Genomic DNA, 23,804 nt, shown 5'->3' with positions numbered 1-23,804 from the left:
TAAGAAATAATAATTTACTGTCGTCCAACTACCGCAAAAACATTATAAAATATGTAGAATATGATTAGACTTTTTCATATTTACAGTACTTTAATTTTAAATTTACAAAAAAAATTTTTTTTTGAAATTTCTGAAAATGAATTAATTACCTTAATAAAAATTCTAATAAGCTAATTCTATTATCTTATCCTAATAAAAATATCTTGTTATAGAGTTGGTGGATTGTATTCTCAGTTTATATACCGGTGCACAAGAGCAATACATAAATAAAATTATTATTTTATTTATGTTCTGTTCGTATGTTTATCTGTATTTAAGAAATTTCTATGACACGTGTTTAATATGATAACTTTGTGTTGTGTGGAGTATGTATTGTTGTAAAGTTCTACTGTTTCAACAGATACTTTGTAATGTACTGTACTGTACGTGGTATGACACCTGTGCAAGAAAGGACTATAGGACATGGATTTAGACATTTTTCATGGATGCTTTATTTCGTGGACGAATTCTGAGTATTCATTATTATTATTACTAAATGAATATCTCAAATTATAATATAATTGAGGTATTTATCACAATGCTATGAGGGGATTTATATTTTGTCTAGAATTTCAGATCCTGTTTGTGGAAAAGTACATTGGCTGCTTCATTAGCTAATGAAAATTTCTTTGTGGGTATGTGTGTCTTCAGAGATCCAAACAGATGGTAGTTGCTAGGTGTAACACTAACTGTTTGGCAAGATTATCTGGAACTGAAAGTGATTTTATGAAACTAAAATGATAGAAAAATGTGAAGGTTTGAATGGAGAATTCTGTAAATTGAAATTTTGATCCTCCTTTGGTTCACCTCTTCTGTTGTCCATGCTAAATACAGAAAACAATGTTGCAAATTGAGCTTATGTTTCTTGTCTTGGGACTTCAATATTTTATCAGTCCAAAAATTTTTAAATAACTTTTCTAGCCTTCTGACATTTTTATTATTTCAGTATAAATGCAATTTTGCTACAACCAATAAATTTTGGTGTCCTTTATAATTTTGTTATATCAGCATTTCACTGTAATTGTTTTTCTGTTATGATTATTGACAATTATTTAGGTTGAATTAACTGAATTGATAGAATTTTGATAATTATAAAGATCAAATCTGTTTTATAGCATTTATTTTCTATCATTATGTTTTTAATTATCTTTCTCATTTGTATCTTGTAATGATTACATTTTTTCAGTTTTTAATTTATGAGATTCATCATTATCTAATTTCCATTCAATTTAGCTGAAGTATAATCTTTTTTAGTTTGGAAAATTAATAACAAAAGTTTTCTTATTTTATTTATTTTGAAAAGTATATATTGTATTGAAATATATTAAATATTGTACTACATAAAAAAAGTACAACATTAAATGCATATTTTAGTTTAGTTTAATTCCTTTGAATTTTTGAACTGAGTTTTCTTGATATCAAATTTCATTTTTTTCCTCAACATTTTATTCTGAAATTTTAAATAATTTAACATTTTCTTAAAAGTAAGATAATTTGCTGTTAAAGAAATATTCTCTTTAGATATCAGAAATACGAGAATCATTGCTTAATAAAGGAAAAGAAAAATGGAAAAATATTGCCAATATTCAGGCTGTGAAGTTTTTTAGTCCTGCACAAAAAGAGATGATGGATGTAACTAAAAGGTATATGTTTTTATAAATTTTAATTTTTAGTTTAATGAAATATTAATTATCTATTTATGTTAAACATAATATATTTTTAATTTGAAAACAATTCTAAATACTTACAAATTAGTTGAATAGTGGTAAAATTGATAAAATGTAAAACAGTAAATCATTTAAAACTGTAAATTTTTTAATATTAATTTTTAAATTATTATTATTATTAGCATTAACAATTGTTTAATAGAATATAATAGATTGTATATAAAAATGACTTGATTCTTTTCAAAAGTTACTCCAAATCAGTCTAAATTGAAGATTGTGAAAATCCAGTGATGGATTGGCATTGTTCTCATAGTTCAAAATAAAATGTTTACTTATAAAATAAATACTTTTGACCAGACTTTCTAAATTGGGTTTTCCAGAATAACATTATAGAGTAAAATCATAAATTAAAAATACAATATTTCTTTTTAAAAACTGGCTGACATATTTACTAGTGATGTGCCCGGTATCCGTATCCGCAGATATCCGAGGGGATAAAAAAAGTTCCGTATCCATAACGGATCTTTTATCTTAATGAATTTCATTACTTATATGAAATTTTAAAAATGGGTAGCAGTAAAATACTAATAACTTTAATTCAAATTACTTTTTATTTCTTAAAATCACATATTTGGCACATTCATATTGCAAAAATTTTATCATGCAAAATTCATTTACTATTGTAAAATATTTCCATATTACACTACTAAACTTTNCTTCAATTCAAATCACTTTTTATTTCTTAAAATCACATATTTGGCACATTCATATTGCAAAAATTTTATCATGCAAAATTCATTTACTATTGTAAAATATTTCCATATTACACTACTAAACTTTTTTGTGGACATTGTTTTTATTTTAATTTAACTCAACACTCTCCAAAAATACAAACATAATCTACGCTATCCCGTGTCACACTAAACCAGGCATGGCCAACATACGACCCGCGGGCCAGATCCAGTCCATCTAATGAATTTATGTGGCCCATGATCAATCTTTCAATATTAGCTACTAAAGTCCGAATAGCTCAATGAAAAATTCTGACGCCTAAAAAAGAAAATCACTGTGCGTTTATAGTTAACCCTTCATTACAAATCTCGTCGTAAGTACAGCGTAGAATGTTGATAAAGCATGATAATGTGAAAAATATATCTGTAATCTTTGTGTACAATTTAGTCTCTACGGGGTGACACCACAATGAGATCTCGCACTACTTCAAAATCTTCCTAGGGCAGCCTCTGGTTCGGCCCGTGGAAAAAATTTTCTTTCCAATTCGGCCCGGGAGCAAAAACTGTTGGCCACTCCTGCACTAAACCATAAACAAAAACACGCGCAGTGCAAGTCAAACCACGTCGCGTTACTAACGCAAAGCGTCAACTATCGATCCAAGGTCACAGGCACCGGCGCCGACTGAGTACGAAAGTTGAGATCCGTATTCGTATCCGTGGATCTAGACACTAATGATCCTTATCTGTATCCATATCCGCAGATATACATTTTTAACGATCCGGCACATAACTAATATTTACACATTAGTAATAATACTTGCTTACTGGAGAATAAATTCAATAAAAATAAAAACCATTCAACTATCCAGCATAATTCTTTAATAACATAAAAACGTTTTCAAACGCATTAAGCGTTCATCATCAGTTATTTCTCTAATTAGAAAATGGGAAATTCGAAAAATAACACAAACGAATTTCAAATAAATGGTTATGCAAAAAAATTAAAAGGTAACATGTTATAAATGAAAGTGATACATACGAATTTCCGTGTGTTTAATAAATAATAATAAAAATAAATAAATAAATAAAATATCTATCAAGGATCATACTAAGCCTGATTAAGCCTTTTATATAGATCTATGCCAATTCGAATTTCCCATTTTGGAATTAGAGAAATAACTGATGATGAATGCTTAATGTGTTTGAAAACGTTTTTATGTTATTAAAGAATTATGCTGGATAGTTGAATGGTTTTTATTTTTATTGAGTAATAATACATAGAAAGACTAAAATGTCTTCACTCTTGCCATGTCCAATCATCAGGACATGGCAAGAGTGAAGACATTTATTTTTTAGGTTTGTCACTGAAGAATTTTTAGACTGTTTTGCATGTTTTCACAGAGGCATAGCCTCTGAAGAAAGGTTGTCTCTACAGTGGAAGATTATCATTCCCAATGATTGGACATGGCAAGAGTGAAGACATTTTTGTCTTTCTATGCATTTTTAAAATCATAAAGTTTTTTGGAAATGAGAAAATATTTTAAATGACCTGTTATAGCATTTGTTTCCAAGAAACTAGAAAATGCTATTTAAAAAATTGATTTTAGAAGTTATTGAATCAAGTATCTCTATATTTGTGCAATATAATAAGTTATTTTTAATTTTAAAATATGCAACAAATAAAATTTTGTTTTAATAATTTGTTACTGCATTAATATTTTTGTAAAATACTAATTTTAAGAAATTTTATGTTTAACAAAGTAATAATAACAATAGTAATTTACAAAATTGTTTATGCGAAAAATTAAAATTTTTTTTAGTTACTGTTCATTGTTATAAATTTTTTATATTGTAACTGGATATAAAATTTATATACTTTTACATTAAAGAAAGAATAAATGAAGATTTTATTTACTTAATGCACGAAAAAAAATTTGTTAAAATTACTTTATTTTTAAGCTAAAATATTTATTATACAGATATAAATTTGAATATATCTCTTTATCATAAAAAATATCTATTAAAATAACAAAAAAATTATTTTCTTTGTTGTTAAGGTTGTTAGAACTGTATGATTTAGATATTATGGAAAGTCTGCAGTCCAGTTCTTCAAAATGTGCAACATGTGGTAATACTGCTAAAAAACGATGTTCACGTTGTGGTACTCAGTGGTATTGTAGAAGGTAAATGACCTGAAACAAATAATAATTATTAACTTAATTATCATAAAACTTATAATTTTAATGTTTAATTTTTCTTATAGAGAATGTCAAGTAAAAGATTGGCCTAAACATAAAAATGTTTGTAAAGTTTCTGAAAAAGAAACTTGAAACATTTTTATTTATTTATAATTTATTAATTTTTAGCATTTTGTTACCAAGAGTTCAGTTGTTCGTAGATACAAAAAGAAATAATTTATTTTATTGTTTATTGTTAATTCTTTTATTTATATTACAGTTTATTGTTAATAAATTTTTATGTTTAAATGAGATTTATTTATTTCAAAAAATATTACTTAGATTCTAAGTTAACTCATTTAGAAAAGAGTTATCTTTACTATTTTATGTAAATATTGTAATTATTTTAAAATTAACTGTTAATAAATAAGTAAATAAATAAAATCATCTTTATGTGACTATTTATTGTCTTACCTTCAATATTGATAATTTTAATATTTAAAAAATAGAAATAAATAAAATTCTTAGATTTTATTATTTGGGTGTATATTTTATTGAAGTATATATGAATTACAGTCTACCCCCCATAACACTGTTGATTATTCCATTTTATATGAATTCCATGTTGTACAAGTCACTTAGATATTACAAATACATGAACCGTTCACAGCCCGGCACACGTATTTGTAAAATCTAAGTGAATTGTACAACATGGAATTCATATAAAACGGAATAATCAACAGTGTTATAGGAGGGTCAACTGTAATTGTTTTTTACTTATAGCTTAGATAACAATTAAGCATTAAAACAGACCTAAATATGTAAGAGTCACGTAACGTTATTGAATGTAAGAGCCTTTTACAACCAAGTGGTTTATCATCAGCTATTAACAGCAATTTTAGAATCTCTGTTAAAAAAAATCTAAAACTATTCAATATAAATTAGCTGATGATTGAACATTGAAGTATAAAGCTTTTTAATGCTTAATAATGTTTAGTTCTCTTTAATGAACAATTATAGTAAAGAAAAATTCATAATAAATAAAATTAAAATTATTGTGCATTCTATTTTATTTTTAAATAGCAACTATTACTTTTAGGTTTCTATTTTAAACCAATATTAGCAAATAATTTAATGGATATATTAAGAAAGCAATGTTTTTTTTTTATCCAGGAAAAAGTGAAGTTTTTCATATGAATAATAACTGATTTTATGTTATATTGAATAATCTATCAATACTATCATACCATATATAAAAAACTTATATAAAAATTTAATGTTTCTATCAAGAAGAGCACAAAATTACAAAAAAATCTAAATCTGATTTTTGTTAAATTTATGCTTGATAAAGAATTATTTAAAATGTGTTTTAATAACAGTTACATAGAATAAGTTGTGCAATTATATCTATTTCAGAAAACAAATTTTAATTCATTTCTTTCCAGTGAACAGAATTAAAAGTTCAGGTTATCTTATGAAAAAAGTAAAATTTAAAGATACATTTCATATCAATACCTTTTATATTCCACTTTTTAATAATCGAAAATGTTGATATGAGCTAATAGTTAATCACATTCCTACATAACTATCTACAACCCTTCCAAGCATGATAAATTACCAATTTAATTATGATATCCGTTGAAAATATAAAGTATAGGATAAGATAAAGTGCGTATTGATTACAAATAGGACAATTAATACTGTGATTATTATTTTACATAATAGTAACAAACATTTCAGGATCCTTTAATAATCTCATAATAAAGCTACATAAGCTATTATTTTTTTTGAAAAAAAAATAAACTTTGTAAATAGATGTAAAGTTACGTTTGTTTATTCTTCAACAATCCATTTCAAAGAGAGTAACAATTGTATGTAATCTGTTGGAAGGACAGTTCTTATCTCAGTTTAACATCTATATCGTGGATAAATTTCAAAACACGATTTTTGTTTTCACTTTCTGTTTCCTCCCTGTGAGCACTAAAGAAGGCTTTTTAATCATGCCCATCATAGGTCAGGCCGGACCTAAACTGGCGGAAGCTGTGTGGTAAAGGAAGGGAGTCAACAGATCAGAACAGATAGCCCATGAAATATTTCGGGAATTCTTCACGCGTCTGGACTCTATCCCGTGTCTAACAGAGCGGCAAACTAACTTTTACGGCATTTTTTCACAACAATACAATTTTACGTTTGATTTTGTTTTATTCGTATGCCTCAATACGAAACGTGGGCGATCTGCTATAGGAAGAATGCCTTCTGTGAGATCTTTTATGGGAAATAGTTTGTTTCTAATATCTAATTAGATCTAACATCATTTCTTTATGTTTCTAACACCTAAATAGGGACCAGCCCTATTTAGATGTTAGAAACATAAAGAAAACCTGGTAAACACGTGGCCAGTCCGTTCACGAGGCGTGAACCCACCTCCAACTATCAATGTGTAGTGGTTTTATTCACTCAGCCATTGGTGGGCACAATTTTATAAGTCATCGGTTGTTTCGATTTATAGAAACGTGAAACCTTATTATACTTATAATACTTTTGTATTAGTCACAAAAATGTCCTAAAATTACGCTAATAGAAAATGTCTATTTTTTTCCCGTTCAGTGATCGAAGCATTAAACTATCGTAAACCAACATTTAAAAAATAAGAACTCTTAAAACATTCATTACATTAAAATTATTTAGCAAATATCTTTATTATGTATATTGAAATTTCACAAAAGAAAAGGTTTCAAGGAAGGAATAATTCATATTTAGCACAATGAAAATTAATACGAACTCGTTCCATTTTCTAGATCCAAAATTGATGTAAAGTATTGTGCAAATTCAATTTCCTGTGAGCGCTTATTGACCGAATTTTCGTTTTTAAAAATTGAGAAATAAAACTTAAAACCTAGCTGGTTCTTAATTTAATGAATTATTTTACGAAGTTAATTATCAGTTTATTAAGATATTATTTGTAAGACAAGCAAAAAATACAATTGCCAATAAATACTTGTTAATTTTACATAACTTTGACAATTGAAATTCTTACAAAATATAGCTTTATAATAAAATTAATTTGTTGTTAAGGTGTATAAGGTATAATGTAATTTCAAATCGGAGAATAATTAGAAACTAAATCCGACAAGAAATGTACGAATCGATATCACACCAAAAAGTATAGCACGAATACATCTTTTGTTATTGCAGTTAGCAATATCTATATCTTTATTTAGACGCGAAAATGTGTTAATTTGACGATGAGACACGAATTTAACTAACTCATTGGCTACACTCGGATTTAGAAATTATATGTACTGGTCGACACATATTGAAAACATAGGTCTTTTTATTTAACTAAAATATGCATGTAATCAAGATTCCAAAGAAAAACAATCAGTGATATTTAAACTACGCTCCATAGCAGCATTATATGACAAAATTAGCAATTAGTCGTGCCGGTCACTATCTACCACCTTTCAGGAAAAAATTTTTGAATTGGAATTACATGACTTTCGGTTTGCCTTGGAAGTTCGTATATAGTTAATCGGGCATCCTGCCTGTAAGGTTTCCATATCTGGTCTCAGCTTTCATCTATCTAACTCTATTCTCGAGATTGAAGTCCGTTGCGATAAACAATACAGTATATCATTGTTATCTATTTTCACGGTTTCGCGGTTCAAGTTTTCTATTGATGCAATATTTAAATACTTTTCGCATCTTCCCTGTGCATCGAAGCATTTGTTTTCATAAATTGAATTTAAAAATTTGGTTCTCTACAAGTTAAAATGCCAGAACGAGTAGTGGCTCTTTTAAGCAGCTAGGACGCGAAATTTCTCTTGGGTATTTCTGTAAAGCAATAACACGTTTCCGCTCCGTATTTAGATTGAGCCTAAGATATGTCTACTCAAACAAGTAATTGAATTAGAATCAACTCAATTACTTCTTCCAATACGTATACATTAATATGTACAGTATGGAAGCGAAACTGTCAGAGCATTTATGTCTTTAACAGTTTTGCTTCTGGACGTTATTTAAAACATGGACTTAGAATAAATTCAAATTTTAGAGAGATTTATAAAATATTAATGTAATGTTTAAAACATTGTGGTCATCTTCCTTTTTGTTTCTTTTTACGTCTTCTCTATCCACCCAATTTCATGTGCTTTTTCTACCCTTTGTCTGGCATTATGTCATTGTNTTTATAAAATTTTAATGTAATGTTTAAAACAAAATAATTAATAATAATTTCAAATAAAGGAGAAGATTCTTAAATAATTTTTATTAAAAACTAAATTCGACTAGACAAATTATTATTTACTCTTCAACTTGCCATTTTTCTCATGTTTGTAATTATGGTATATAAATTTTCATAATTTGTGCTTATTTTTCCCTCTAAGAAATAATAATTTACTGTCGTCCAACTACCGCAAAAACATTATAAAATATGTAGAATATGATTAGACTTTTTCATATTTACAGTACTTTAATTTTAAATTTACAAAAAAAATTTTTTTTTGAAATTTCTGAAAATGAATTAATTACCTTAATAAAAATTCTAATAAGCTAATTCTATTATCTTATCCTAATAAAAATATCTTGTTATAGAGTTGGTGGATTGTATTCTCAGTTTATATACCGGTGCACAAGAGCAATACATAAATAAAATTATTATTTTATTTATGTTCTGTTCGTATGTTTATCTGTATTTAAGAAATTTCTATGACACGTGTTTAATATGATAACTTTGTGTTGTGTGGAGTATGTATTGTTGTAAAGTTCTACTGTTTCAACAGATACTTTGTAATGTACTGTACTGTACGTGGTATGACACCTGTGCAAGAAAGGACTATAGGACATGGATTTAGACATTTTTCATGGATGCTTTATTTCGTGGACGAATTCTGAGTATTCATTATTATTATTACTAAATGAATATCTCAAATTATAATATAAAAAAGTAAATTGTAATAGGTTTCTATTAAGAAATTAAAATGATTAAATGCAAATAATGCTATAAATATATAAAAATATTCATTTATTTTAATATCTTCTTGAATAATTGTAATTAATACATTCTTAGACAATTTATATTTTGATATGTTTGATGGATTTTAATGTAATATTTAGTTTAATTTATCTGTAAAAATAATATTTAAAGTAAGTATTTACAGTTTGTAAACTAACATAAAAAAGGAGCCGTAATAGCGTAGAAATGATCATTATCTGGTATTTTAAAGCAATGAAAGCAAGATTGTTAATTATAGTAGCGTATAATCAGTTAACTCATAAACATTTTAAATTGAAGATAAGTAATATTAATGAAATTCAATTTTTCCATGATAAATGTTAGCGTAACTACGTCTGATGTGCTATTAAATTTAACAATCGGACTACTTTGTATTCTTTCCTTTAATTATCTATATAACTTATAATTTATTAAGTTAATTATAAATGTCTTTGTAATTAAAATTTCTTTATAATTCATAATTTAGAATATATCTTTATAAATGTTTTCAATGGAATTATTTTCATCTGTATTATTTAGATTTTAATTAATTCACATCTTAATAACACGGAAACTCCTTATTACTTCTCGATTATTTTTCAGCTGTAGATATTTCTTAATTCTGAATAAAGGAGTCTTGATTTATATATGATTATAAAATATTTCATTTTAAAATTAAAATTAAATAGCGACGTTTTAATTGTAGAGTCTGGTGTCACTAAATATAAGTTTGAGTGGTTTTGACACTGAGTGGAATAATTTATGTTTTCATATCTGGACACGATGTATAATTTATAATTCAGTATATTATGTACTTTTTATGCAGATTTAAATGTCATGTATCAACTTAGAAATTATTTATTATATAAAAACAGAATAGTTTTCGTTTAAACTTTTCTATTCGGTTAAGAAATCTCATAGAGTTTAAGGGTTAAATGTTTTATCCTTTGGTTATGTTTATAGAAATTATTTCCAGAGACTTTTCCGTTTGATATTATAAAATTAATAATATAAATTGAAAATGATTTCATTTTGGGATATTCTGATTCAAAATATAACGAAAGAACCTTTAAAGAACGATGTTTCCACGTTTTTTTTTTTATCACGCGTAACTCGTTGTAAAATTTCTAAAAATCCAGGATGAAATATATTTTTTAAAATATCGAAGACTAAATACAAATAAAATTTTGATGTCTTCACATATTTTTATACCTGTGAATAAATTGTACTGTACATATTCGTAAGCAGGGAAGAGCTTCAAAAGAAAAGTCGACTCTGCTCGTGTTAATTGTGTATTCCTGTGGTTATGAAGGATGTATGAAGATATCAAAATTTTATTTGTATTTACTCTTCGATATTTTAAAAAATGTCTAACTCACTTATAATTTAATTACGACGATAGAAATTTGTGAAACATTACTTGATATTCTAGAATTTTAAAAGGGGGAATTTTCAGGATTTTTTGTTATTAGTCTATTATTATTATTATTTTAATTCGGGGTTGAGATTTTTTTTTGGATATTTATTTTTCTTTGTTTCGTATGCCTGAGAGAAATTTTTAGGACATAATTTTAACAATTGCAATAGTTTAAAATTGATATATTCGGCTATCTTCTCGCCTTAATGATTATTCACTTTCTGTTGGGTTAATTCGTATATTACATAACGTAATATTTTAAATTTTAATATCCTCCTTTCTTTACGTAGCTACAATTAAAACAGTTCTTCTTTAGATATTGTGTAACAGCTTACTATTTTCTGAAATATATGAGAAACGTTTAAAATATTCTAAATTTTAACTAAGACGTTTTATAAACAATATAATTAATCAGCATATCGTCTTCCATAAAATTGTATTTTTAAAAATACTTTAAAATTTTAAGTAATAACTTTTTTAATTTCTTAGATTGTAGGTAAATTTAGAAATCCAATAGTTTATTACTATTATAAATATAACTATTATTACGAAACGTGTAATATGTATTTAATCTCTAAGCTACGTGATAGTAAAAATATATACAATTATATACAGCGAAACCTGTCTAAAACGGAAACCTGCTAAACTCGGTATCGTGCGAGTCTGGTTTACACAGGTTTCACTTTCTAAGTCATTTCAATTGCATCGTAAATAATAAAAACAACGCCGTTTTGTCTAAACAAATTTTGAAACGAAAATGTATTTCCGAAAAATTTCGTCAATACTTTTTCGTCAAAATTAGCTATCAAATTTATTCATTAATTTTGATACTAATCCTATATTCATTATACAGTATATGAATATTAAAATAGCCGAAAATAGCTTACATGAAACACGTTTAATTACTAATCCTAATCATTTAAATTCGTGTATTTTTTATAAACGTATCATCGAGTATGTCTGTCAGGAGAATATGCGGGGAGTGCAAAAGTAAGTTTACAGTTGTTATTATGGAAAAACACGCAGGAAAAAAATACAAATTAAATCACAAATAAGGAATACGAACACCAAACATTTGCATTTCTCAGATTCACAACTGTATACCTACTTTTGCATTCCCCTGTATTTGCATGCCTACATTTTAGATAAAATAAATAGATTTAGGTTTATGATTTAATTATTTGATTCGTTTTAACACTTTCAATTCCGAAATGAAAGGTAACTTACATTTAGAATGGAGTTTGTTTTCCGCTCCAAACTTAATAAGAAATTAGTTTTTGAATTTTATGTTAGAAATTAAGAAAATTGTGAACCTAATATAATAAATACTTTATTGCTTTATTTAATAATTGGTAGGAATTAATATAATAGTACAGTAAGTTTAGTTGCCACGATTGAAAAGAAGGAAGCATATGATTTGATTAAAACTTTCACGAATAAGTTTATGTAACGGTTTGTCTATATGTTATAACATAAATTTGAAATATTTATATTAAAAGTATAAACTTTTAATCATTAAAATATGAACATTTCACTATACTGTACGGAAAGATTGTTTTATTATTTTTTATAAAGGTTAAAAATTTATAGAAGTGAATTTAAGTTAAGCATAAAAATTGTCATTCGCCTCTGCTTAATATCATAAAATAATATTTTAATAACGATTCGAAGAATTTAGTGTTTACGTTGCATCATAAATTGTCAATAATGAGAAATAGCAATTCATAAATTAATGTATATCGTTATTAAAAGAATATTCAATTTGTTTTCTCATATTGCAAAATTTAAAGTTAAAAATAGTATAAAGTTCTTTGTATTTTCATATATGTTATTCTTAACTAATTTCCTTGTAACAAATCTTAATGCGTTTCGAGAAAATTTCACAATCCTTCCCACTATAAAATATATAACAAAGATGAGTTTATATAATTATTTTTATATAATTTAAATTTCGACCGTTTTAATGTATTTTATATGTTAAAATAATTTATAATCATTAAATCATTGATTATAACGGATGAAAATTATTTTATTGTTATTTAAAATAAATTCATCATCCAATTATGAACGTAGTCCATTATTTGTATACAATTCTCGCATTTAGAAAGATTTTACATGAATTAAACTATACGAAATTTCGTTGATATACGGTTTGAGTAAATATATAGGGGAGACCGGGGCAACTTCGGCATGCGGGGCAAGTTTGTCAAGCGCTTTTTTTTAAAAACAAATTAAAAGGAGACTTTGGTTATAAGTTAGGCAGTTGAGTTTTATTGGTGGCTTGTTGAGTGTAGTGTTTTTATTGTTCTCCAACAAGCGTAGTTGAATTATCAAGCAAATTTTCATTTTCGTTCAATTCCATATAATATTTTTTTTCCATTTATATTGAATTGGCAGGTTTTGTTATAATTCCATGATAACGAAAGTTACTTTTCCTGTTAGAAGGATGTAACTTCAACTTATTCACGTGGCCAGATCGTGGCTTGGCATTCTGTTCTCAGGGTTGTACTTAATGTTTCGAAATCATGACTAGCGGGGTAAGATCGGCAACATAAAGCCACATTAGAAGCAAAGGATAAAAATCAAACAGATGATAAATGAAAACATGTTTGCATTTGTTATTCATGTATATATGTCTTTGAACTTGCATTTCGTTGTAATAATATTAAATGGGTGTTGGATTTGTATTTCTTTGTTTTAATAGTGAATTCCAACTTATACATTGTTAATAACATAATTTTATATACGTGCCTATCTTGCCCCATTACTGTTGCCCCTATACCAGGGGCAACTTTAATAAAAATAATTAAAATAATTACAACTTTACAAAAAGAGAGAAGTTGCCGATCTTGCCCCTATACCCGGGGCAACTTCGTCAATTTCTCTCTTCTTGTAAAGTTGTAATTATTTTAATTATTTTTATTTCCAAACTGATTTTAACCAGTTCTATAGTAAGGTAACATTCCAATAGACAATATGCAAAGCTTTTTTTCAGTTTACAGCAGTATTTATTACACAAAATTTAAGTAAAGCTTAACATGCCGATCTTGCCCCGGTCTCCCATATATATATATATATATATTATTTTTACCGCAGGAAAAAGTCTTATAATGCAGATAGCTGATATAATGCTGAGAAGAGGTTGCTTAGAATAGGATAACATTGAAAGGAATAATTTGGTAACACGCACGTCTCTCTCTCTCTCTCTCAGAATAGTCTAGATATAATAAATTTAGGTAATAAACCAATAATAGATATGAAACCTAATTGGAGATGAGACGGAGTTAAAGATAATCAGAAACTTATATCTAAGATTTAAGAGAAATATAGAATTAGTGGTTATGAAAGATGGAGTTAGGGATAGAGGAAGTAACAGATAGTCGAACAGATCGACACACTAACAGACTAGAAAAACAAAAGATGAATCCATTTCCAACTTAGAATAAGAGAACGACTACGATTTCAATAATTAAGTTATTTCTGCCTTCTTTAAATGTATCAATCTTTTCAATCCCATGACTAAAAATACAAATAATTATCATTAATTTCTTTGAGAAGCTGCTTTATTTATTTTTATATCTGAAAAACGTTTTTGAAATTTTCACAAAATTCATTTTCAGAGGAATTGTATTCTGTACTGGATAGTCTATTTAATATAATTTTGTATAGTATTTCTTTATAAACTTTTGTAAAGGTGTAGAAAATATTAAAAAATAAATAAATAAAAAATCCTTGAAGGTTTGTGATGATTATTCGTAATTATTAACTGATTTATTTATTAAGAAACCTTAAAAACAATATCAAATGATGTTTTATGTTTTAATATTGAGTGTTTATAGAGAAACAATAGCATATTGCTAAAGACTATCGAAAGTTTAAAAACAAAAACAAAAGATGCTATACCATAATTAGTATATTAATTAGGATATTGTTGATAATAACTTTCAGGATAAATTAATTCTTAGACTAATTTATTTTAAAAGTTTAACCTTAATAGCTTCTTTTAGTTATTTATTTTGACTTAAGTTCTGAAAATACATGGAAACCTTTCTCTCGTTTCATTTAAAATGTGTTATTTAAATAAGAGCATACAATTTATGCATGTATAAGCATTAATTATGATGCAATTTTGCATATTCTGTAATACGAAAGAAATTTATTATTTTGTGAATATCTTTTAAATATATCGGCTNCCCGGGGCAACTTCGTCAATTTCTCTCTTCTTGTAAAGTTGTAATTATTTTAATTATTTTTATTTCCAAACTGATTTTAACCAGTTCTATAGTAAGGTAACATTCCAATAGACAATATGCAAAGCTTTTTTTCAGTTTACAGCAGTATTTATTACACAAAATTTAAGTAAAGCTTAACATGCCGATCTTGCCCCGGTCTCCCATATATATATATATATATATTATTTTTACCGCAGGAAAAAGTCTTATAATGCAGATAGCTGATATAATGCTGAGAAGAGGTTGCTTAGAATAGGATAACATTGAAAGGAATAATTTGGTAACACGCACGTCTCTCTCTCTCTCTCTCAGAATAGTCTAGATATAATAAATTTAGGTAATAAACCAATAATAGATATGAAACCTAATTGGAGATGAGACGGAGTTAAAGATAATCAGAAACTTATATCTAAGATTTAAGAGAAATATAGAATTAGTGGTTATGAAAGATGGAGTTAGGGATAGAGGAAGTAACAGATAGTCGAACAGATCGACACACTAACAGACTAGAAAAACAAAAGATGAATCCATTTCCAACTTAGAATAAGAGAACGACTACGATTTCAATAATTAAGTTATTTCTGCCTTCTTTAAATGTATCAATCTTTTCAATCCCATGACTAAAAATACAAATAATTATCATTAATTTCTTTGAGAAGCTGCTTTATTTATTTTTATATCTGAAAAACGTTTTTGAAATTTTCACAAAATTCATTTTCAGAGGAATTGTATTCTGTACTGGATAGTCTATTTAATATAATTTTGTATAGTATTTCTTTATAAACTTTTGTAAAGGTGTAGAAAATATTAAAAAATAAATAAATAAAAAATCCTTGAAGGTTTGTGATGATTATTCGTAATTATTAACTGATTTATTTATTAAGAAACCTTAAAAACAATATCAAATGATGTTTTATGTTTTAATATTGAGTGTTTATAGAGAAACAATAGCATATTGCTAAAGACTATCGAAAGTTTAAAAACAAAAACAAAAGATGCTATACCATAATTAGTATATTAATTAGGATATTGTTGATAATAACTTTCAGGATAAATTAATTCTTAGACTAATTTATTTTAAAAGTTTAACCTTAATAGCTACTTTTAGTTATTTATTTTGACTTAAGTTCTGAAAATACATGGAAACCTTTCTCTCGTTTCATTTAAAATGTGTTATTTAAATAAGAGCATACAATTTATGCATGTATACGCATTAATTATGATGCAATTTTGCATATTCTGTAATACGAAAGAAATTTATTATTTTGTGAATATCTTTTAAATATATCGGCTCTATTGAATTAATAAGTCGTTTATAAAACAGTGTTTATTTAATTGCGTTATTTAGATTGAAAGTACTTTACGACTAAAGAATGACGTCTTTAAAGTAATATATCAAGAGCGACATCAACAATTCTTGTTGAGATACGACGAGCAGAACTAATGTCATAAAAATATCATAAGACGAAATTCGTTTCTTAAAAGCTAACGGCCTTCTTTTTTATGTAAAATATTTCATAAATTCCAATAAATTTAACTGTTTAAAACCGTCGTCGAGATAATAAAAATAAGAATTTTTATCAAAATAGTGGACTAGAACATTGTTTAGTTCTTTGTAATTCAAAAAAAGATCTCGGTTGAAGGGAAGAAAAATTAGTTGAAAGAGTTCAAAAAGAAGGCTGCCATTCAAATTGAATCGATATTTTACGAGATTTTAAAGGAGTGTTGTATTTTTAAAGCAATTAAAAATGCATTTTCTTCTTCATTGATATAAATTATCACATCCGTTCAAATTAGACATTATTGAGTAAAAAATGACGGCTCTCTTTAATTAATTTCATTCAAAAATGAATATTAATAACTTTTATTCCATAGAAATATAGAAATATTGTAAATTATTACTCAAAGATATATACAAATATAGCCTATATAATAGATTTTTCTACTTGTGTAACATTGTGTTTGAAACAAATGATATATAGGCTATTTTATACACTGGGATATAATATACCAGTCGACCCCCCTATAACACTGTTGATTTTTCCATTTTATATGAATTCCATGTTGTACGAGTCACTTAGATATTATATACTGTATACGTGAGCCGTTCACACGTATTTGTAAAATCTAAGTTACTCGTACAACATGGAATTCATATAAAACGGAAAAATCAACAGTGTTATAGGGGGTCGACTGTATTTGATACCGGCAATTGTCATTTTGATGTAAAATTATTATTTATAAAATTATATTAAATATTAATACGCTATTATCCAGAATAAAAACAATAAAAAAATTATTTTTAATGGTTTATCATATATTATAAAATTAAATTTGAAGCGAGTGAAAATAAAAAGCCGAAATAATCTAAAAGCATTTTTGAACGATTGAAGCCAATCTTTGAATTACTGGAAAAGTGCCGACAAGGCTATATTCTTTTTTAAATGATAAACGTTCACAACATAGAATTAGCTTTAAGCTATTGTCAAAATTTAAAGACGACCGCTTCATTATTATTTATGGATTTAAATTTCGAAAAATAAACAATAAATTGTTTTCGTAATAAAAGTTAGTTGTTGCAATTGCTTTAGAAAATTGCACAGACCATTTCACTTAGCCTTGGTTACGTCAATTAAATAATTTATTAAATAATATTATCCAATTGTCTTTTTTTATACGTAAATAACTTTATTTTTGATAAAATACTATATAAAAAAATAACTTTTAACCTGTCTAATATGTGATATATAGGTCTATATTTACGTGCAACAATTTGTTAATTGTTAGTTATTTAAATAAATAAGATATAATGGTAAGTTATTGCTTATTATTCTTCTGTAGATTCTATTTAAGACATGTTATAAATTAAATTTTTATTTTAATATTCTTTTTTTTTTACCTATCTCATATACTGTATATATGAATTTTAATTATTTACGCTTTTGAGAAAGGAAAGAATCTTTTAAAAAAATTCAAATCAGGATGCTAAAAATTCCTTAAAAGACTTTTTATGGACCTTAGATCATGCAAAAAGGCCGTTTACAGAATTTTCTTGCTTTTTTAATCGTATATTGAACGGTTAATGATTTAATATCGCAAGCAGAAAACAGCGTAGAATGATTGCTTTTCAATAAAGAGTATTCAATAATTAGTGTTCGGTATTTCTTTACGAATAATTATCTTTATTAAGGACTCCTTATTATGAATAAATATATTTGAATTTGAAAAAAAAATAATTATCTTTATTAAGAATATCTTTCGAAATGTTTTCAAAATAAAATTTGAATTTTATACAAATAAACTTATTTTTTACAGATATGGTGACTCCATATTTCTCTCCTGGCAAGTTCTTATCAACAATTAATAACTGGAAATTCGTGCGGATTTAATAATTTTAGTTAATTTGTCAGCTAAACAATAAGTTCTTAGAATAATTGATATCATAAAAGTAAGTCCGGTTCATATTATTTGATTATTAAGCAATATAACTGTATTACACAATAGTTGTTTACTGTAAAAACGTTTTATATTAGTAACATTCTTGTGTCAGAAGGACGATGCAATAACAACTATTGTGTATATACATTTCTTAAACCTTATACTGAATTTGTATATAAGAACGAATGAGAATATAAAAGCGAATGTCTGACAACATTAATAAATAATGAATATTTTGATGAATTCGGGAGTTGCTAAAAGGAGTTTCCTTTTTACTTTTGTACAAACGAAAATATATTCTTTAAATTTGTCATATTAGAGAGGTTGCGGCCGAAGTTAACAACGCCAAAACGTGAACGTCGGACGTTTAGCGCCGCCATCCTGTAAGCCTAGAAGTTTGAAAATGGCGTTTGGAACGTCAGTGGAATCATGCTCAACGTTCCAAAGGCTATTGTCAAACTTCCAGACTTATAGGATGGCGGCGCTGAACGTCCGACGTTCACGTTTTCGCGTTGAAAATTTCCGCCGCAACTTCTCTATTGTATCTAAATGACGATTACAGTATTATGAATCAGTATCATTTTGTATATTTCAATAAACTTTTCTGGGGGAAAAACCAAATATAAGATTTATATCACTTCTGCCTTTGCAAATAACTCGCAATCATTTGCAATGTGCAGATTTGCTTTATAGAACCTCTACACATTAAATTGTAGATAGTCCTATAGTCAAGGAAGTTAGAAGTATTGGTTAATAAAAGAACACTTTTAATCTTATTTGAAAAGTATTTGAATGCGACCAAAATTATTGCATCGTCCTTCTGACACAAGAATGTTACTAATATAAAACGTTTTTACAGTAAACAACTATTGTGTAATACAGTTTAGTGATTGCATCAGTAACTGCCTAGTTTTATAAAGGGCAGGAAATAATAATTTCTATTTGTAACAAGCCAATTGTTAAAAAAAGACACAATTATTATTATTTTATTATTATTTCCCGTATACTATAGGCTAGTGGCCTGTATTTATTACATATACGCATACGTTACTATAGTATTTATTTCGTATACTTTTTCGTATATCTCAAAAGAATATAGAATAATTTTTTATGTTAAGTGTTTTTCTATTTGTGAGATAAAGTTAACACTTTAATTATTAACTATAATAAGATAATTAAAAAATGGAAGGAAATTAGAGATGTGTGTCAACAGAAATAGAAAGATATTGTCTACTCTAGCATAGGATAGTTCTCAAAATAGGCAACCTAACTAAGAGAAATTTAAAAGTGTAGTTATTTTCCAACGACTATCCTTCATTAGAGAATAGAGAATAATTTTTACTCTTCATACTTTTATACGAACTTAATTATATTTTGCTAAATGATCATCTACAATTGATAACGCATTTCGGGATTGCGTTACACTGAAAAGACATCAACTCGTTGATGACAAATGAGCACAAAAATAATAGATATAACCTAAGCTACAATAGACTAAACGATCACGCTATTTATTCAAAAGATTGTAAGAATAATTTATCTAAAAAATTTGGAAATTTTTTACAAATTTCACAGTATTAAAAACAGTTTAGAAATAGGACTATTTTCACCAAATTTATACACAACAATGAGGATTTTATTTACAATATCAGTTACAATTGCTTCTTGCAAGTGTAATTTCAGTAATTGAAAATAATAAAAATGTTTGAGAATTACCATGTCAAAAAACAGTTTGACTTTATTGTTGATTTGAAAATGATTATTCCCGAAAAATAAATACATTAAATAATATATCTTTTGCTAATACGAAAGCGAAGAAAAAAAACTTTCACAAAATGTGCAGATTTGTATACACAGAAGTTATTGGATTATTCTTTACATCTAAATTTATAAAATATAACTGATTTCGAATTTCAAAATACCCATGTGAATAACTTTGCTTTTGACTTTTATTCTTTATGACAATGCAAAAGGTAAATTTTTTATTAATAAATTAATAAATTATTCATTTATCAATAAATGAATAATTTTATTACTGTGCAATAAATTATTGTAGATGCTCTTTATTTATCTTATCTATTTGTACTCCTCATTCTCTCATTCTCCTTCGGTTTGTTTATTTTAAAATAGAATTGAAGTTGATTTCTCTTTATCTGATCTTTGCATAAATCCACGCCGTTTCTCAACATCAAAGTAGAGGACCATAGCGAAGCATAACACAATCATTTAGTTTTGTTAAATATTATTTTAATTCCGTGTACAATACACCTATCAAAGACGGATATTCCTGTCTGGTTTAATTTTTCTAATATAAAAAACATTATAAATAAAAAAAATGTGTGCTCTTTTATTTAAATCAGTTTTTACATACTACTGTTTAATAATGCATCTGTTATGCTCAATTGACTGCTTATGAAGCTTTCGATTGACGAAATGATATAGTATTTCGCTTTATACTTTCGCATTATCTATTTGAAATTTCTATAAATCAAATACTTAAAGGCGCAGATTATTCTTCTAGAGCAGTGGTTCTCAACCTTTTTTCATTAGCGTACCCCGTGACATGTCATATCTCTAGATTGTACCCCATGACATGTCATATCTCTAGATTGTACCCCTCATTTAAGAAATTTAGTGAGTAAGCGTTATTGTTAATTTTACATATTGTAACTTTAAATTAAAGAAAAAAAACCTAAAAGAAAAAATGTATAATAAAGTTGTGATTGTTGCAAGGAACATTTTTTATCTAATAATTTTTTAATACTATTAGTTTGTGATACATAATATATTATTTTTTCTGCCATAATAACTAACTTTTTCCTGTACCCCTAAACAACCTATCGCGTACCCCTAGGGGTACGCGTACCACAGGTTGGGAATCGCTGTTCTAGAGAGTTGGAGACTTACGATGTTTGCGAACAAGAATAATTAAAGTTTTTTCGACGGAAAAAAAGAACTTTAAAATGATTTTATCATATCTCAGAGCTACAGTAGTGAATTTTTCTTTTAATATTTTATAAATAAACATTTTTATCGTACTGTTTATATTAAATTCATTTATAATTTGTCATCAAATTAGATTATACCGTTATACAACAATAAATTTTGCATTAACGTTGTTTTGCTATCCGAATCACGAAATTGTCGAGACCTAATTACAGAAAGACTTGGCTAAAGTTTAGTAGATCATCATCATTTATTAACTAAATATGTTTAAAATTTTATCAAAATTATGCCAGCCGGTTGTCTCGCTTTTATCAAATGTAAAAGAGATGTAAAAATATATAAATAGTTTATTCTACGTTTCTACCATTGATATTTTTATAGTTTTTATGATTAAAAATACAGAGAAATCATCATAATAATTAATAAAATATAAATACTTGTATTTGTAATATATTTTTTAATTCTTTCGTCTTTACAATTTTTCTGTTTGTAATTCTATAAAATCAAAATAAAATCCAATAAGCTTTAAGATTTATAATTAAATGTTGCTTTTGAGCAACAAAAATATAGAACGTTGACAATTAACATTTTAGAATAAGTCTACTTATTGTACAGTAAACCAATAAATGAATGGATTTGTGGAAAAACATGATAATGATTTATCCCTGGTAGATGACATAAGACGAAATTGAGATTGACAGGGGAGGTCACGACGTGGTCATCACAGTTTTCAATGATATTGCTTGTGTGGATAAGCCTTGGTAAGAACTTCTATCGAGCAAAGGGACAAAGAGCGCTTCTTAAACGTTTTCAAGAAAATCGAAGTTAAAAGTCCCGAGCAACTTATGAGTATGCTTTGAAAAATCTTTTAGCAAAAGCGAGGTTGCGGCCGAAGTTTTAGGTAAAAATTCCGTAGCTATGCAGAATTTTGTATATTTATTTTCTATTAAAAATATGCATTTTTCTCTTCTTTGAAAATTCGTTTTCGAAATTGATCTGTTAAAAATGAATTTAAACTACAATGAATTGCCGTATAACGCGCTTTCCTATAACGCAAAGAAAAAATTGCGCTAATATCATACAAAATTCTGATTTTGTCGTCCAGAGATACACGTTTTCTTCAACTTCTAGGTCTAAGTGTAAACTCGCATAAAATCGTTTGATAATGCATGTTTCGATAACGCGATTTCCTATAATACGAAACGTATCCCCGCGTTCTACGGGATTCCGCCATATTTTACAATTTGGAAATGTTATATGATAATTTGACATTTTAAGAAATTGGATAAACTCAAAAAATTATTAGTTACTGCTGTCTCCCAATATCACATTGAATTTATTGTATGTGATAAATAATCATCTTTCAGTGTCACTTTTCCAGTTTTTTTCTATTGTTTATATCATAAGTATATTCGTAGCTAATAAAATAAGCAGACAGTAAAATAAAGTAAGAATAAATCATAAACTATAAAATAATTAATTATTTTAGTTTTAAAATAAACTTTAATTATTTTAAACAATTCCAAAAACGAATTTTTTAAGAATATAAAATGCACATTTTTAATACAAAATAAATAGACAAAACGTATTAACCCACTTAATTTACAATTGTTTTATGTAAAAATTGCATTGATTTGAAAAAAAAGAAGCTTGCTTGTAGAGACGTGAACCGACAATATACTAATTATCAGTCAGGTATACTGCCACTGATCCACGGAGTTTTCACTAAAAGATTTCTCAAAGCATAAGTTATTTGGGACTTTTATCTTCGATTTTCTTGAAAGGTTTGAGAAGCGCGCTTTCTCTCTTTGTTTAATAAAGGTTTATACCAAGCAAACACAAACAATATCATTGAAAATCGTGATGACCACATCGTGGCCTCCTCTTGTGAGATTAATTAATAGAAAAATACAAATAAATATTACGTACAAAATAGACAAAGCAAGTCACTATTAATAATGGTATATATGGGTTCCCGTTAGGGCTCATCAAGTTTGGACTATTATTTTGACCAACTCAAAATAAATAGTCCAAACCTGATGGGCCCTAACTGGAACACTTACCTTATATACAGTATAGTCGACCCCACATAACACTGTTGATTATTCTGTTTTATATGAATTCCATGTTGTACGAGTCACTTAGATTTTACAAATACGTGAGC

At 26.7% G+C, this 23,804-nt stretch overlaps 2 protein-coding genes across 2 annotated transcripts in view; one reads left to right on the top strand and one right to left on the bottom strand.

The window, feature by feature from the left end:
• LOC111612476 (zinc finger MYND domain-containing protein 10-like) overlaps positions 1-4,835 on the top strand; it is a 36,257-nt gene extending 31,422 nt beyond the window's left edge. The window contains exons 10-12 of the mRNA XM_023353692.1: positions 1,561-1,682; positions 4,495-4,620; positions 4,701-4,835. Of these exons, the coding sequence (XP_023209460.1) occupies positions 1,561-1,682; positions 4,495-4,620; positions 4,701-4,767 (315 nt within the window). The 3' untranslated portion in view covers positions 4,768-4,835. The remainder of the gene's footprint in view (positions 1-1,560; positions 1,683-4,494; positions 4,621-4,700) is intronic.
• LOC111612473 (forkhead box protein G1-like) overlaps positions 4,500-23,804 on the bottom strand; it is a 37,650-nt gene continuing 18,345 nt past the window's right edge. Inside the window, exon 2 of the mRNA XM_023353687.1 lies at positions 4,500-4,629. The gene's annotated coding sequence lies outside the window, so the exon portion shown is untranslated. The remainder of the gene's footprint in view (positions 4,630-23,804) is intronic.

Source organism: Centruroides sculpturatus, unplaced genomic scaffold (genome assembly GCF_000671375.1).
Source record: "Centruroides sculpturatus isolate CEXI.00-Female unplaced genomic scaffold, Cexi_2.0 scaffold1500, whole genome shotgun sequence".
Taxonomy (NCBI): domain Eukaryota; kingdom Metazoa; phylum Arthropoda; class Arachnida; order Scorpiones; family Buthidae; genus Centruroides; species Centruroides sculpturatus.
This window is presented reverse-complemented; position numbering and strand designations above follow the sequence as displayed.